This window comes from Triticum aestivum, chromosome 4A (assembly GCF_018294505.1).
Source record: "Triticum aestivum cultivar Chinese Spring chromosome 4A, IWGSC CS RefSeq v2.1, whole genome shotgun sequence".
Lineage (NCBI taxonomy): Eukaryota > Viridiplantae > Streptophyta > Magnoliopsida > Poales > Poaceae > Triticum > Triticum aestivum.
The window spans coordinates 584559217-584574911 of record NC_057803.1 but is presented as its reverse complement, the minus strand read 5'-3'; the positions used below and the strand labels follow the sequence as shown (position 1 = coordinate 584574911).

At 40.5% G+C, this 15695-nt stretch overlaps 2 protein-coding genes across 8 annotated transcripts in view; both read right to left on the bottom strand.

Moving 5' to 3' along the window:
- LOC123087195 (uncharacterized) overlaps positions 1 to 8278 on the bottom strand; it is a 16550-nt gene extending 8272 nt beyond the window's left edge. For 6 of the 7 annotated variants that reach the window (XR_006441267.1, XR_006441268.1, XM_044509131.1 and 3 more), the window contains exons 1-5: positions 3193 to 3334; positions 2074 to 2250; positions 1914 to 1988; positions 1037 to 1558; positions 257 to 622 (exon numbers count right to left, since the gene is read on the bottom strand). Coding sequence is in view for 5 of the 7 variants with exons in the window: in XM_044509131.1 (XP_044365066.1) it covers positions 257 to 622; positions 1037 to 1558; positions 1914 to 1988; positions 2074 to 2238 (1128 nt within the window). In the remaining 2 variants the exon portion in view is untranslated. Of the gene's footprint in view, positions 1 to 256; positions 623 to 1036; positions 1559 to 1913; positions 1989 to 2073; positions 2251 to 3192; positions 3335 to 8187 lie in introns of those variants that run through there. The other variant, XM_044509133.1, reaches the window with a different exon arrangement.
- Positions 8279 to 9931: 1653 nt separating this feature from the next.
- On the bottom strand, positions 9932 to 14892 carry LOC123087194 (uncharacterized). The gene is made up of 2 exons (XM_044509129.1): positions 12249 to 14892; positions 9932 to 10575 (listed from the first exon to the last, which is right to left on the bottom strand). Exons 1-2 carry the CDS (start codon positions 12999 to 13001, stop codon positions 10150 to 10152), a joined length of 1179 nt encoding a protein of 392 aa, XP_044365064.1. The 5' UTR covers positions 13002 to 14892; the 3' UTR covers positions 9932 to 10149.
- Positions 14893 to 15695: the final 803 nt, after the last annotated feature.

Here is a 15695-nt window from a genome sequence, read left to right as displayed (position 1 = left end):
CGCAGGCGGAGCAAGTATAACATTATTATTTTTATTTGTGGTGAGAACTATCTTCTTGGCAAGACAGAGCAAGTATTACCTCCGTCCGGGACGGAGGGAGTATAACATTTTTATTTTCAGTTGAGGTGAGAATTATCTTCCTGCTAAGACTAGAGCATGTATTTTTTTAAACAACAGCACTAACAATAGTAAAAATACAAATATTAAGTAAAAGGCATCTGAGGCACTGCGGCCACAACATACCAAAAACGCTTACCTCAGAATGCGTTTGAATGTATGCAGAAAGATCTTCACCGGCATGGGAAATTACATCAACAAGCAGCCATGCGCAATCAGTAAGTGTCTTCCTTTCCTCCAGAAGCTCCGGTGCCGTTGCATGTGAACCTTTCTCCCATCTCAAGGCAAATGAACGCCTCATTATACATTTATTGATAATGTCAAACCCATTTTTCTTACTACTGCCATTTATCTTGGAAGAACTGCCCCCACGGATCTGCTCTTGAGCAGCCAGTAGTAGAACAGCAGACTGGATAATTTTTCCATCCTCAATGTAATTCCAGAGCTCTTGAAGTACATTATTTGTTTTTTCTGCAAGCAGTCTAGTTGTGTCCAAGAAGACCTTCTGTAAAACAACAACGAACAAAAAATAAAGTCCATTTAGCATTCATATGCAAGCAAGTAATGTTGAATAAACTTTCTGTGTATCGCCATGTTTCCTCCTATCAAAGTAAATATGGATTAGGGACAATCTCCAAGGCAAAGAAAATAACATTAATAACTAGCAACACTTTTTATATATTTTATTGATGACTTTTTATCCTTTACTATAAGAACATACGGAAGACATGAAGTAAGACAAAAAAGGATCAACAAACAAAAACTTTACACTCTCTAACAAGTTGAGATGAAAGGATGCCCAGCACTTAGTATCACTAATTTCATTATAACCTGTCACGGGTTTATGGTATGACCACAGTTACTCTTTGTGTCATGCTGCAAAAGTAGTAATACATATAGGGAGGGAAATGAAACAGACCATCTCAGGTAGACACAGCAGATGAATAAGCTTGTAGATATAATCCAGATGACTCTGGTTGTGAGAAAGATTGTCCTCCAGATTGTCCTCCAGATACTTATGGAGGCAAGTATTCTCAACTGCGACATGGAGCGGGAGTAGATTCTCAATGACATCAAAAATGACATCATTGCGAACTGTGCGCACATTGGGCGATGCACCATGGCGTAAAAGCAGCTTGATCATGTCCACAGAGAACCTTTCAGCAGCTTCGTGGAGCGCAAAGTATCCAAATTTGTTTATGCAGTTGGGATTGGCGTGCATCCCATAGAGCTCAGGTGCCATGCCCTCCAATACAACTTTTGCACATCGCAGGGCATTGAAACTGACCATGAAGGTTAAGGTTTGTGCGGTGATGGTAAGATCCGATGACATGCCCCGGCCTCTACAGTTTTGGAAGAGTCGGAGGAAGCACCAGGCACTATCCTTTACAAGGATGGGCTCCAATTCGGCATATTTGTCCAAGAAGTTATCAGCCACCCACTAGATGAGTCCGTCACAATTGAAAAAGGTGAAAGGCGTCAGTTATCCCATTAAAAGCACAACAAAATAAACTGTCTTGTGGTCTATGGAGGGTGCATGTATGACAACAACAATGAGAACAACAACCCAAGCATAAAGATAAAACCAAACATGAGGCACCAACAAGGAGGGAGGAGAAAGTAAGGGGATCTAAAGCTAGCATGGTTCAGGCATGTGAATCCACGTGCTCCAATCCAAGGTAACAAACATATTGTTTTAGTAGACTTAAGTACCCTATAATACTACCGGGTTAAACAATAACTAATATAATGGAATGAGCCATCAATCAAATTATGTGAATGAAGGTAACACAAACTTGGGGAGCAGGGTCTGGGATGATTATGTCGTTTGCTATGGACTTGGCGATCTCAACATCCCTTTCTAGCATAAGCTGAAGAGAGAATGTCAAGAGTCAGCAGTGGGAAAGAAAGTAAATAAGGGGAGAGAAACATCACACAGATGGATAGTTATCATACCTTCTTAACCTTTTTCAAATCAAAACCCTCAGTAACTTGAAAATAAGGGACAGGGTAGTCCGGATAATCATTTCTTACTGTAATTGCTTTAACTTTACCATTAACGTTGTATTTGCTCAGGGCAAGTAAGTCCCTTTTCCACAGTGCATCAAATTTCAATTCCATCCTTTTGTTTTCCTGAAACAAGGAAGTTTAATCTCAAATTATGTTCCAAACAAGTTTATTATGCAGGGGCCACTGAAATAAATCCAGGATGACCCTGAGATAAAATGAGTCCTCTCTAAAATGGGTCGCGGATCACTGAGACATAAAACATATGGTGCAAACAGAAAACGATGTATTTACTCTGTGAATCCTGAAATGTAACAATGCTAGGTGTGAAATGAAGGGCCGCAAAAGTCCTGTCTAAATTTGATGTTACAGTTGAACAAGTATAAACGATATTCACTGGTTAATGACTCCCATGAATAACTAAATTGCCCTGTTGATGCCACCTGAAGCACAACGAGACATCTTCACATGCAAGGAACGACTACTAACTAAACAAAAAACAGTAGTTACATTTTGAGTATAATATTTACTTTCATATAAGAAACACGTCATGAATCAGTGCGTATATACAACTCGCAGAGTACATACACACAGATGGCTAGGAAGCAACCGAGACTAAATACTGCGCCGACAAAACAAGGTGCAAGAAAAATTAAGCTTTCAGTCCAAGGTTCGGATTCGACATTTTGACATGAAGAACAGCTTGGAATCTTAAAGCAGATAGCTATTTCAAACTTGGAATCGACGGTCAGAAAAAGAAAATCAGTAAAACTTGAGGAGAGGGGACGAGACATTAGCTCTTTATTAGAGAACCGTCACAGAGAGTTTTACAGATCGGAAATCAGATCAATCAAGAACGACGCGACAGCAATAATCTATCTAGGGATTTACAATCAGCTTTAGTCGACCGCAAACGTATCAAAGAAGGCCCGACCAACGATTTCATCAGACCCTAGGGCAAGATTCGGCACACTTCATCACACACAGAAACCACACATAACAGATCAGATAGCAAACGAGAAGAGAAGGAAGGGCGGTGCGCGTGTGGCGCGCGCGGCGGGAAGGCACCTCGTTCCCGGCTCGCCGCGGATCTGGAAGGAGGCGAGGCGACGGCGCGTGCGTCGGAGGTGCTTATAGCACGCTGTATTTTTATTTTTATTTTTTTTAGTGGTTATAGCACGCTTTATGGTATCGGCGGCGACGCTCACCAGGGCTGCAGGCCCATGCGGCGACAAGGAAAAACAACCAGCGATCGAAAAGCCCAAAGTTTCCAGGATCGGGCGCCCATGCAGAAGGTTAATTGGCCGGCCCATTAAGCACGAGCTCGCTCGGGTGGCTCGTCCCTCGATCCCAGGTCGCTAGTTAACAATTCTCCAGCTTTTATGTACTTGCCACTATCAATTTCCGTTGAATAAAGTTTGGTAACACCCCCTCAAAAGAAAATTAACAATTCTAAAAAAGGTTGCTAGATTACTGTTCTTTTTTTGTGAATAGTCGCTAGTTAATTGTTGACCACGACCATGGACTACTAACCAGGTTGTTGACTGTTAACTTTCACAAAAAAGTTCATGGAAACTTCAAAAAAAATCTTAAATTCGAAAAAAAATCATGCATTCAAAAAATATTCATGAATTTGAAAAAAAAAACATTAAATTTGAAAAAAAACATGATTTTAAAAAAATCGAATTCAAAAAAATCATGATTTTAAAAAAAACATGGATTTGAAAAAAATGTGGATTTTCAAGAAAAAGTTCGCGAATAAGAAACGGCCAAAAAAGGAAAAGGAGTAAAACCAAAGAAAAATGGCCAAAGAAAACTTAAAGAAAAAGAAAAAACAGAGTGATCTTTTCAGGGTTGCAAGTTGATGCACAAACAAGGAGGAAAAAAAGAGTAGTAGCCACGAGGATAACCAAAGTGATCTTTTCAAGATTTTGGATTCAACTAGTTAATGTTGTGATTAGATTCATCTTAATTACTTCTCTAATAGTTGTGGATGCTTGCATGGAGGGTATAATCAGTAGGTATTTGTTCAAGTTAGGACAATACCTTAGCTCTGGTCCACCCACACAACACCTATTACGCAATGAACGTTAACTCAATGAACCGTGGTGAAAGTAATTTGGCCATATCCCCATGTGTTCTCAAGAGCATTTTAGTAACTAGAAGAAACACCATCGGCTTGTTCTTAGCACAACCAAGGATTAGTCCACTTCTTGCACCTTGCTACTTTTGTTACTTGCTACCTTGTTACTATTTAGGGAAACGTTTTACGTTGGCTGGCCGGCCGAACGTTGGGCCGGTCGTACGCCACTGCGGGCGTCATGCGATAGAGCGTGGCTGTTACACGCGTCCCCCTTTGGGCCTCATGTTCCAAGCAACGACGGCCTTATTCCTTCTCGTTCCCCAATCTGTTAGCACATCTCTTCTATTCCAGCGCATCTCCAACTAGCTAACCCACACCCTCTTCATGTCCTTTCCATGAGCGCCGCTGCTCGAGGGGGGGGAGAGATGCGCCCTGCTTGATTCGTAGGCGAGATCGCCAGCGTTGGAGGCTAGGGCGCCATGGCCCTCGTGGTCATGGCACACCCTTGTTCCTCAGTCGACGAGGGCGCATGCTACAATTAGCGAGCGGCCATGCTACAACCGGTGCCACGCGTTGTCGGGACCAGCTGCACGTATTGCTAGGACCAGGGGTCACCAGCGCTGGAAAGCTACTACAACTGGCTGCGTGCTGGATTGCTGGAACCAACGACCATGACAACATTTTTTGTTGCGACCGGCTTCTTGTTTTGCTAGTACCAACCATAATTTTTACTATGACCCATTGGCGACAAGCATTGTTTTTGTTGGAACCAATGGTTTCTTTCGTTGGAATCATACACTAGTTTCGTTGGAACCATGCATTTTTGTGTGGCTTTTTCTCTGACAAGCGCCATTGTTTTTGCGAAATCATGTTATGTTTTGTTGGAAACATGCCATTCTTTTGCTGGAATCACGCCTTGATTTTGCTGCAACCAGTGACCACAGGGATCGTTATGCTGCCGCCGGTGAGTCGACCGGTGCCGCAGAAGAAGCATGCGCGGGAGATAGTGGTAGGTGGGGTGGAGGAGGCGTCATTAGCGCGGTGGATGGTCGAGCAGAGTTGTTGTTTTTCTCGAGTTGCTTACTGCAGAGATGGGCAGAAAAAGGTGTGTGCGTTGACTCAATCAAGGGCTATCGTGCGGCTGCTAACAAACTAGATCAAGGGCTGCTAGGCGACCGACCAAACATTAGACCGGTCGGTTGGCGTCTATCATCGCGCGACTATTTATCTTGCTACCAAATTATCTATCAAAACTATCTTACATCATTTGTAGTGGAACCTTGCTCAAAACTACTTGTCAATTTCTTCTGCTCCTCATTGGGTTCGACACTCTTACTTATCGAAAGGACTATAATTTACCCCCTCTATTTTTAGGTCATCAAAACTCTTTTCTGGTGCCATTGCCGGGGAATGTAACGCGCTTGTAAGTTGAATTTGGTAAGAAAACTTTTATCGTGCGTGCTAATTTTTATTCTCATTTGCTACTATGAAAAACAATCCTTTGAGAGGCTTGTTTGGGGTGACATGTGCACATGTTGAAGTGGTTAGGAAGGAACCCTCACATGCTGAAAATATCTATTATTAGATTCCTCTTGGTATTTTGGAACAATTGCACACTAACCATTATGCAGAAAATTGAACGGTTCATCATGATATGCACTTGCTTGTTATATATGAACTTTGTGGAATATTTAAGTTTGCAGGTTATCAAGGGATGAAGTAAAGAAGAAGATATTCCATTTATCTTTGGAGCAATGGTTTGGCATGGTTTAGCCTATTGGATAATCCACACTGGTGGGACTGGAATTGACTGAAACTGGAATTCCATAACAAATTCTATCCTATGCGTCTGGTTCATTGTGATCGAAATTTTATCTATAATTTTTGCCTCGTGATGGACAAAGTATCTCTCAGATTTGGGGGAGGCTTAAGGACTTAATGCTCAAATGCCCCAATCATGAGCTCTCGTATTATTCATAAGTTTTATGCTAGGCTTTCTCTTCGCAATAAGGAAAATTTTAATACTTCTTCAGTTGGTTCTTTTACGAGTACCCAAAATGATTTTAAATAAGATATTATTAAAAGAATTAAACGCAATGCTGAAGATTGAGAAGTTGACAAAGGTAAAGAGTCAGGTCTAAATCTTGAATATGATTGTGTTAATTCTTTTGTTGAAACTGATGCTTTTTCATGGGGAATGTATCCGGTGCACCCGCACTTGTGGTGCTACCGGTGCACCGGATGCAATAGAATGTTTTAAAAATTCTCAAAAATATCTATCGCATTAATGCAACATCAATGTTTGACGTCACAAAATTTCGTGTAAAAATTTGAGATATTTTTTGAGATACAAAAATGACAAATTTGACATCAGTGTGATAATAGGCCAAATCTAAAGCCCAAGTTATGTTATGTACTATTCAGTATTGAATTTGTTATTTTTTTTTCAAGTTATGTTTTGAATTTTAACTTGAAATTTTGTGACAACCTACATTGATGTTGTATGAGTGTGCTAAAATTTTTTCAGAATTTTTTAAACATTTTAAATGCGCAATGTGAGTTTGGTGCACTGGTAGCACCACAAGCTCCGGTGCACCAGATATTTTCCCCCTTTTTCATGAGCTTAGTGCAAAATATTGACTTGATTTTGAGATAGTTGTCAACTTCTGTTAATCTATTGCTTCACATGTTGATCTCTCTAAGGAGAAATGGTTTAAATATCATGAACCCATTAAAGATATTTGTAAGGAGCTTATCATTGCTAATACTGAAATACAAGCTTATACTGTTAATCCTATTGTGCCTAGTGCTTACATTGAAAAAGCCTCATTTTCCTACTACAATTAAGGAGCACTCTAGGGCTACAACTACGATTAATAAAAATCATAATAAGGCACCTAAACATTCTGAACATATTAAAGTTGAACCTTCAATAGCCATGGTTAAAGATCTTTTGGTTGAAAAGGTTGATGGGCATGTTTGTTTATTTTTGTGAGCAAGCTTCTAGAATCGCTAAGCATCATAAAGATGAAAGAGATAAATATGTTAGAGTTGTTGGCATGACCGTTGTTTCTGTTAAGATTGGTGATCATTGTTATCATGGTTTATGATATGGATGCTAGTATAAGTGTTATTTCTTTCTCTCTCTACCAAGAAGTAATGCATGATATTTCACATGTTGAGATAGAGGAGATTGATGTTACTATTAAGCTTGCAAATAGTTTACCTCTTGGGATTGTTAAAGATGCTGAGTTATTTGTGGTGAGATCAAATATCCTGCTGATTTCTTAGTATTTGGATCTAAACAAGATATTTTTTTTGTCCCATAATTTTTGATAGACCCTTCTTAAATAATGTTGGTGTTGTGATTGATTGTGTTAAGTAGAAACTTAAAGTTTAGTTTCATGAATTTAATATTTCTAGGTTCACCAAACAGCATCATGCTAAAGATTTACCTCATGAGGACGTAATTGTTAGTCTTATTTCTATTGTTTTGCATCATACCGATCCTTTAGAGAAGTACTTGTTAGAACGTGAGAAACAAAAATGTGGAAAAGGACAGTAACATTGTCCCTTCTCTCTTTTTCTCTCTTCCAACTAAACAAAAACAGTAGTCGCATTTTAAGTACTGCCATATTTACATTTCATATAAAAAACACGTCACGAATCAGTCCAATGTTCAGTCCAATGTGCAAGGAATCAGTCCAACAGCTCGCAGAGTACATACACACAAATGGGCTAGGAAGCAACTGAGACTCTGGCGAAACAAGGTGCAAGAAAATTAAGCTTTCAGTCCGATGTTCAGATTAGACACCCGTCAGAGAGAGTTTTATACTCAGATCGGAAACTAGATCAATCAAGAAGGACGCGACTAACAATTTCAGCAGTAATCTAGGGCAAGATTCGGCGCACACACAGAAACCATACATCAAACGAGAAGGACCGGAAGAGCGGTGCGCGTGCGGCGGGAAGAGCGGTACCTCGTTGGCGGCTCGCCGCGGATGTGGAAGGAGGCGACGGCGCGTACGTCGGCCACTCGCCTCGCGCCGGAACACTGTATCTGACGGCTGGGAATGGAAGAGCTTTTTTATAGAGACAGGGAGAAGGCCACATGCGATCAGAAAGGCCCATTGAAATTATCAGAACGGCACGGCGGGCGCGGCTATGTGCCGCCAGCAGCGAGACCGAAAAGGGCCGGCCCAGTAACCACTTGCAGCGTCACGCTAACGTCAAGATGACATCGTACGTGTTCATTTTTTTTAGCTTTCCCTTCAAACTACCACTTTCGTTTTTAAATTATGTTTATGTTCGAAATATTCTAATTAAAAATATGTATATTAATAAAACCCTTTACATCAAATTAAGAAAAGGTTAATCTTGTATTTGAAAAATATTAAATATGTACAGAAAATGTTTCTAATGTATACAAAAAATGTATAACATTAATGAAAAAACTAGAAATGTTTATCATGTATGCGAAAAAATGTTAATCATGTGCAAAAAATGTCCATCATGTCTACGAAAATGTTAGTCATGTGTACGCAAAAATGTTTTTATCAGTTGAAAAATATTTCAACATGTATTTGAAAAATGTTAATATATTTCGAACATATTGTTTTGCAAAAAATGTTAAATATGTATTTGAAAAAAGTTAAATGTCTATAATTTTTTTACATGTCTACAAAAAAAATGTACAAAAGTAGGCATGTGTTGGAAAAAGAAAAAAAAAGTAGACATGTTTAGAAAAACAAAGAAAACCGAGAAAAAACAAAAAAGGAAAGCGAAGAAACAAAAAGAAGCAAGAAAGAAACAAAGAAAATCAAAAGTGCAAAACAAGAAGAAAAAATTGAAGAATACCGTCAAAAACAAAGGAAACTGAAAAAATAACAAAGAAAAAAGAGAAAACAGAAGAAAGCACTAAACTAAAAAACAAAGAAAATAGATGCAAAAACAAAGGAAAAACCGAAACATAATGAAGAAAAAAACCAAAGAAAACTGGCAAAAAAAAGGAAAACTGAATGAAAAACAACGGAAAAGGAAAAGAAGAAAATCAGATTGAACCGACGAACACACCTATTAGACCCGGCGCGAGGGAAGCCAGCGATCGACGCAGCTAAACGGGCCAGCCCATTACTGTGTCGTCCAGTGGTGATTCCTATTTTTTTTTTGAACAAACAAATGGCGCACCAGGCGCCCATACTATTGCATTAATCTGAGAAACAATTTACACGTAAAAGTACAAATCCCTGCATTTGAGTGTGCATTAATCTCTGAAGCAGGGGACAATGCCCTCTAGTATGAACAGGATTAGTGCAACTAAACCTATGGATAGGAGAAGCTACATGATCCTGTGTGATTGCTAACCTTGCAGCTTCATGCGCTATGCTGTTTTGATCTCTGTTAACATGGTAGACCTGAATGTTCTTGAACTCTGTCATTGCACAAAAGTCTGCTATATAGCTTCTTATCTGCCAATTCCCTGGTTCCTTCCTTGGCGATCTTGCTGCTGCAGCTTTTGCCACGGTGAGGTTGTCTGTTAGCACCGCAGCTTCCTGAATGTGCAGAGATTCCAAAAGATTTGCTGCCAACTTTAGACCCAGTGCTTCCGCTTGAACAGCTGAATTAGCTGTCATCCCTGTGGCTGAAATTGATGCTTGAAGTTTTGAGTAACCTTGCTTAAGTTGAATGTAGACACCTATTCCTGCTTGTGCTCCTTCATTTTCGTTTTGGCTCCCCTGTAGATTCCATGCTGCATCTGTGAAGAATGTGTTTTGTGTAGAAAGCTTGGATGCATCAATTGTGTTTCCCTGCCTTAGTTCCTCCCTTTTGTCCTGCATAGGTATCTTATTCTTGCATAGATTATTATGATCTGTTTCTAATTTAAAAGAGTTTGTAATTGCTTGTGCTGCAAAAGAGACCTGTACAGGGGAGCCTTCTTTCCTTTAGAAAAGCTTCTCATTTCTAACTTTCCATAGACACCACATGAATGTGAAAATATTGGTTAAACTTGCATGAGGATGGTCTGAACTGAGCAGATTTAAAATAATGGTGATGATTGAAGTGGAATTACTAATAAAGTTGTCCATTCTAATGTACCATGGTTTTGCAAACCAAGCTGCTCTAGCATAAGGACAAGTAAAAAAGATATGTTGTTCATCTTCTTCAGCACTGCATCTTGAGCATTCTTTATCTATATGCTTCGAATATTTACCTGCTCTTTTACCTGTTGGAAGCGCTTTTCTAATTAGCCTCCATGCAAATGTTTGAACCCTCGGTGCAATGTCTTTGGCCTTCCATATCTGCTTTAAAAGGGCTTTTGTATTGTCTGCAATGACCCTTGGCTGCGGCTCTCCTTCCTGTTGCATCACCTGTAGGCATAATTTATAAGCACTTTTGGAGTTGAATTGTCCTGTTTGAGTTAGTTTCCAACACAAAAGATCTTCTCCGTCGGATTGGATAATGGGCGTTTGGATTATTTCTGCAGCAGTATCATGATAAAAAAGGTTGCAAATAAGATTAGTATTCCAAAGTTTCTGATTTGGCAGCCAAAGGTCTCTGACTATTGCAGGGTAAACAAAATGACTATCTTGGATAATCAGATGATCGTAGATTGTGCTCCAGCCTTTATACCAGGGAGAGCTCCAAATAGATATGTTCCCTTCGGTAAGTTGATAAAAAGAGTTGTTGATGAGCATAGGTCTAACTTTGAGAATAACTGTCCAAAAAGCAGATTTAGGAACATTATGGTTGGCTCTCCAAAAGGAAGTATCAGGAAAATATTTAGATTGAAGGACTTTGGAAATGTGACTGTTGGGTTGTTCCACTATTCTCCAAGCAGCAGATAGAATCATAGCTCTGTTAGTGGCTTGCATGTTCTTGATACCTAATCCACCTTCATTCTTAGGGGAACATATGTCCTTCTAGGCTCTAAGGCAAAGAGATTTAGCACTGGTTTCTTCTTTTATCCCTGTCCACCAAAAATTTCTAATGATAGCATTAAGCTTTGACAGGAATTTCTTAGGAAAAAGAATGTTAGACATATAATAAACAGGGATTGAAGCAAAAACAGAATTAATTAGGGTGAGTCTTCCTGCATGCGAGAGTTTATTTGCTTTGTAGCTAGGAAGTTGGCCTTGAATTTGTCAATGACAAAGTTGTAGGCAAATGCCCTGTCTTTGGCAGGAAGAATGAGAGGATGTCCCAAGTGAATGGATTTTTGATCTATAGTAGGAACATGAAAGATATTCTTGATGGCATTCTGAGTGTTGATGTCAACTCCTTTGCTAAATAGAATAGCAGATTTGCTCCAATTTGGAGTTTGACCAGATTGTGTACAGAAAGATTGGATGATTTGATTCATTGTAGTTGCTTCTTGGATGGTGGCCTGGCCACAGACTAATAAGTCATCAGCGAACATGAGAGAATGAATTGAGGGGCATTTTGGTCCAAGAGAAATACCTGTCAACTGCTTGGACATCATGGCCTCTTGCATAGAGATAGAAAGCTCATTAATGGCAAGAACAAAACGATAAGGTGAGAGGGGACAACCTTGTCTGATTCCTCTGCTGCTACGGAATCTCGCATACGATTGGCCATTTATTATGACAGAGAACATTGGAGTGGAAATACATGCATGGATTAAATTAATAAAATGATCATGAAGTCCTTTACGAGTTAGTGCAGAGAAAATGAAGCTCCAATGCAAACAGTCAAAAGCCTTAGCAAGATCAATTTTTAGCATAAAGGCAGGAGAATTCCACGATCTCAGGGTAAAAGAATGAGTAATTTCCTGAGCAATAATGATATTGTTACTAATTCTCCTTCCTTGAATGAAGGCTTGCTGAGAGGGATGGATGTAATCAGGGAGATGAGGCTTTAACCTATTAGCCAAAGTTTTTGCAATCATTTTGTAAATAACATTACAAAGACTAATAGGTCTAAAATCAGCAGGAGTCTTGCAAACAATTTTCTTTGGTATCAAGACAATGTTTGTATTATTAATATGACTAGGCATGATACCTGTGATATAGAATTTCCTTACCAAATCAGTTACATCATCTCCAATCCATTCCCATGCTGCTATATAGAAGGCTACATTTAGTCCATCTGGGCCTGGTGAAGCATTTCTTCTCATCTCATTTAGTATCTGCCAAATCTCCTGCTTGTCGGGAATACTAGTAGTAGGATCTTGCTGATGAGCATCTGGTTGAGTTCGTAGGTATGGCCTTCCATGATCTGCATTATTAGTCTGGAAATTTTGTTTGAAATAGTCCACAAATACATGAGCAATTTTTTCAGGATTAAAATGAGTCACATTATTAGTATCTGTAATTGAAACAATCTGATTCTTTCTTCTGCGCTTGATGACAGCATTATGAAAGTAACTTGTGTTCCTGTCTCCTTTAGTTGCCCAATGTTTTTTTGCCCTTTGGCTGTAAAATTCTGTCAACTTTGTTAGATTTTCTTCATACCTGTTCATGAGAGATGCTTCAAGCTTATGATTTTGTTCCTGCATCGGCTTCATTTGTATATTTTTTATTTGCTCCTCCAATAGATTGAGTTCCTGGTTAATTGGTTTTTTCTTTCTACACCATTCCTTCAATGTTCCTGCAAGGTGGTTAGTCCTTGCATAAAAAGGCCTATGAGCAGTGCTTTGCCAAGCAGATTTTGCACAAGGTTGAAAATCTTCTTTCATAAGCCACCAATTCTCAAATTTAAAATTTTGCAAAGGCTTTTTAAACTTGCCTTCTGTAGAGACAAGAATGGGAGCATGGTCACTAATAGTGATAGGCATATTATAAACATTAGTGACAGGATAAAGAGCACAATTCCTATTAAAAATAAGTACCCGCGACAAAATAGCTGTCACTCGGCATCGCCCACCCAGACACTCTTAATACACGGGATGTGTCGGGCCAACACTTGTGCTGCACTTTTTTTTTTTGGGGGGGGGGCGCTAATGTTTGAAAAAAAATCTAGAAAAAAAACAGGGTGTGTAGCACACATGCCCATCCTCGCGGTCCAGGCACAACCCGGTTATAAATGTGTCCGGTCAGCCCCACCATGGGTTGGGCACATGCTATGGGGCCAGCACGCCAGGATAGATACATTTGGCCACCTTTGGAAATGACCAAATGAACAATTAGAAGCCTCGACCCTTTTTATGAGTATGGCCACCTCGGTTATTTTTTTGGTTACCACTAAAAATGTTTATTTTTTGGCCTTGTTTAACGAAGAGGAATGGAAACAATTTTAGAGAGAGGAGTTCACCTTATGTGGCGATCTCTAGCGAGTCGCTGGTCCTTATCTCTAACCTCCCGAAGCTTGAAGAGGCTTAACTTTTCAAAAGATCATTTTAAGGAGTTAGGCCGCACCTAACCGAACCGTCAACCGGTTTTTCTCCTCAATAATTTAGGAGTCACTTCGGATGTGCCTCAAATTTAGAAGTCCGAAGCAACTTCTCAGCAAAAGATTGCCTCACCCCCCCCCGACAGCCTTGCTCCCTCGCTCGCCCTCATCCATGTCGGCGTTGACTTTAGTGTGGACCCGTAGCCTCCGCCACCATCCCGTCGACACCATGTACCCCCCGCCACACTTAGATTCGCTCACCGGTCGCCATCGCTGCGCTTCGCTAGAAGTGTTCACCCTTTTAAAAATTCGATGAATGCATTTTAAATTTCATGAACACTTTTTAAACCATGTAGCATCCGGCCACGTAGTTGTCTAGTTCCCTCCGATGTCTCTTATAGACACAGACGTCACAAAACATGCATATACACTCATCCCTATAAAATCCACGTACACTCTACCCCTATGAACACATTCGAAAGACTAAGCTGACACTTCACACATGTGCATCGCTATCGACAGGAATGTCGCCCTGTCGCCTCCCACTAAACGAATATTCTGCCTTTAGGAGACACCAAAGCGTGAAAATATGTGGTCTGATCCCTTGTGGGATTGGGGTACCATTGCTCTAGTAACCATCCAATCACAGATTGGTTCTCATGTTCTGGTCCTGATTGTAATCCAATTCTGTTTTTCATTTTTCAGGAATTGTGACACCAAACTTTATTAGGTAATAGTAATGTTTACAGGTAAAATAATTGGGCTATAAGGTAGAGCCCGACCTATACCTAGCAAAGACGCATGCTTGATGAGATTATGAGCTTCAAAGTTGAAATTCCATTATTCATGAGCAAGCTTGGACTGAATGTAATCTAATTATTCTTTTTTTAGACAACCTTATGAAGCTTTTATTAATTCGTCACAATGTTTACAGGGACGGAGGGAAGGTCTCTATGGTGTCCCAACCACACATGGTGGCCATCCCCGAGAGATAGAGTATACTTCGCTAAGTTGTGAGCTTCGAAGTTCGAGCTCCTAAATTCATGGCTAAATTTACAGAAAGCAAAATCCGAGGAGTGACGTATGATTTCAATGTTGATGATGCGGTTCCTTTTCTTTTCTAGAAAAACTAATTCTGCTTTCTAGGGCCTCCCTTCCCACTAAAATTGGGCCCAGAGCCTGGATCACTTCCTCTCCAAATTCAGCCCGTAGCAGCCACAGAAATCAGGAGCGGCCCATAGTAGTTTTCCTCTCGACCAAATAAACGGTCAGCGAGTTATCAAAAAAAAAAAGGGTCAGCGGCGGCGATACGGCGAGCGAGCTCCTCTTCCTGCCTCGCCGCTGCTCATCTTCCTCTCCGTCCCATTGCAGGTCCACGGGACGGGAGGAGCCGCGGGCCGCTGCTCCTCGACCGGCACCGAGCAGCGCCACCGTAGGTCCACTCCGCGTGTCGCCGCATGTCCTTCCTGTTGCCTCTGATGGGGATAAGACACGCATCTGCGGATCTGCCTCCGGTGCTCCACCACCTTTCCATCAAGCTGCAGTCTTGCTGCGCTGGTCCTGATGAAATGCCTGGTAAGTGATGTAATTACTGATTTTTTATGTGGTGGTCAGGTGGTCAGGTAGGCAGTGCTGTTGACACAAGTTGCTCCATGTTTGGTGTGTGAAATTCAGTTAAAAAATCAGCAGTAGAGAAGTCCATATTGTGCTCGTTTCACAGCTCAAGAAGGCACACTTGGTCAAGCAGGATCTTAATCAAGTTAACCAATGCACCCAAGATTGCCCATATCCCCATCAAACCCTTGCGGCATTGGTGATGGGCCATGCAGTCTAGGCACAGACAGACAGTTTCTGGTAAGGAAAAAAAATTCAGTTTGCATAATGGTGATGTGCTCTTTTTCATGGATTGTTGTCATTGCTGTTCAGAGAGGCTGCCAGAAAGCATGTGACACAATTAGTGTATGTGACCAATTAACGCATTTCTGGTAGTACAAATAATAGATGGACTCCACAGCGTCACATCATACTCTTAGCAGTTTGGATACTTTAATGTCATGGATATTCTGTAGTGCTATTTGCTCTGGGTGGGTTCAGAGGGTACCAAACTTAACTGAAAGTATGTTAGAAAGGTGAAACTATC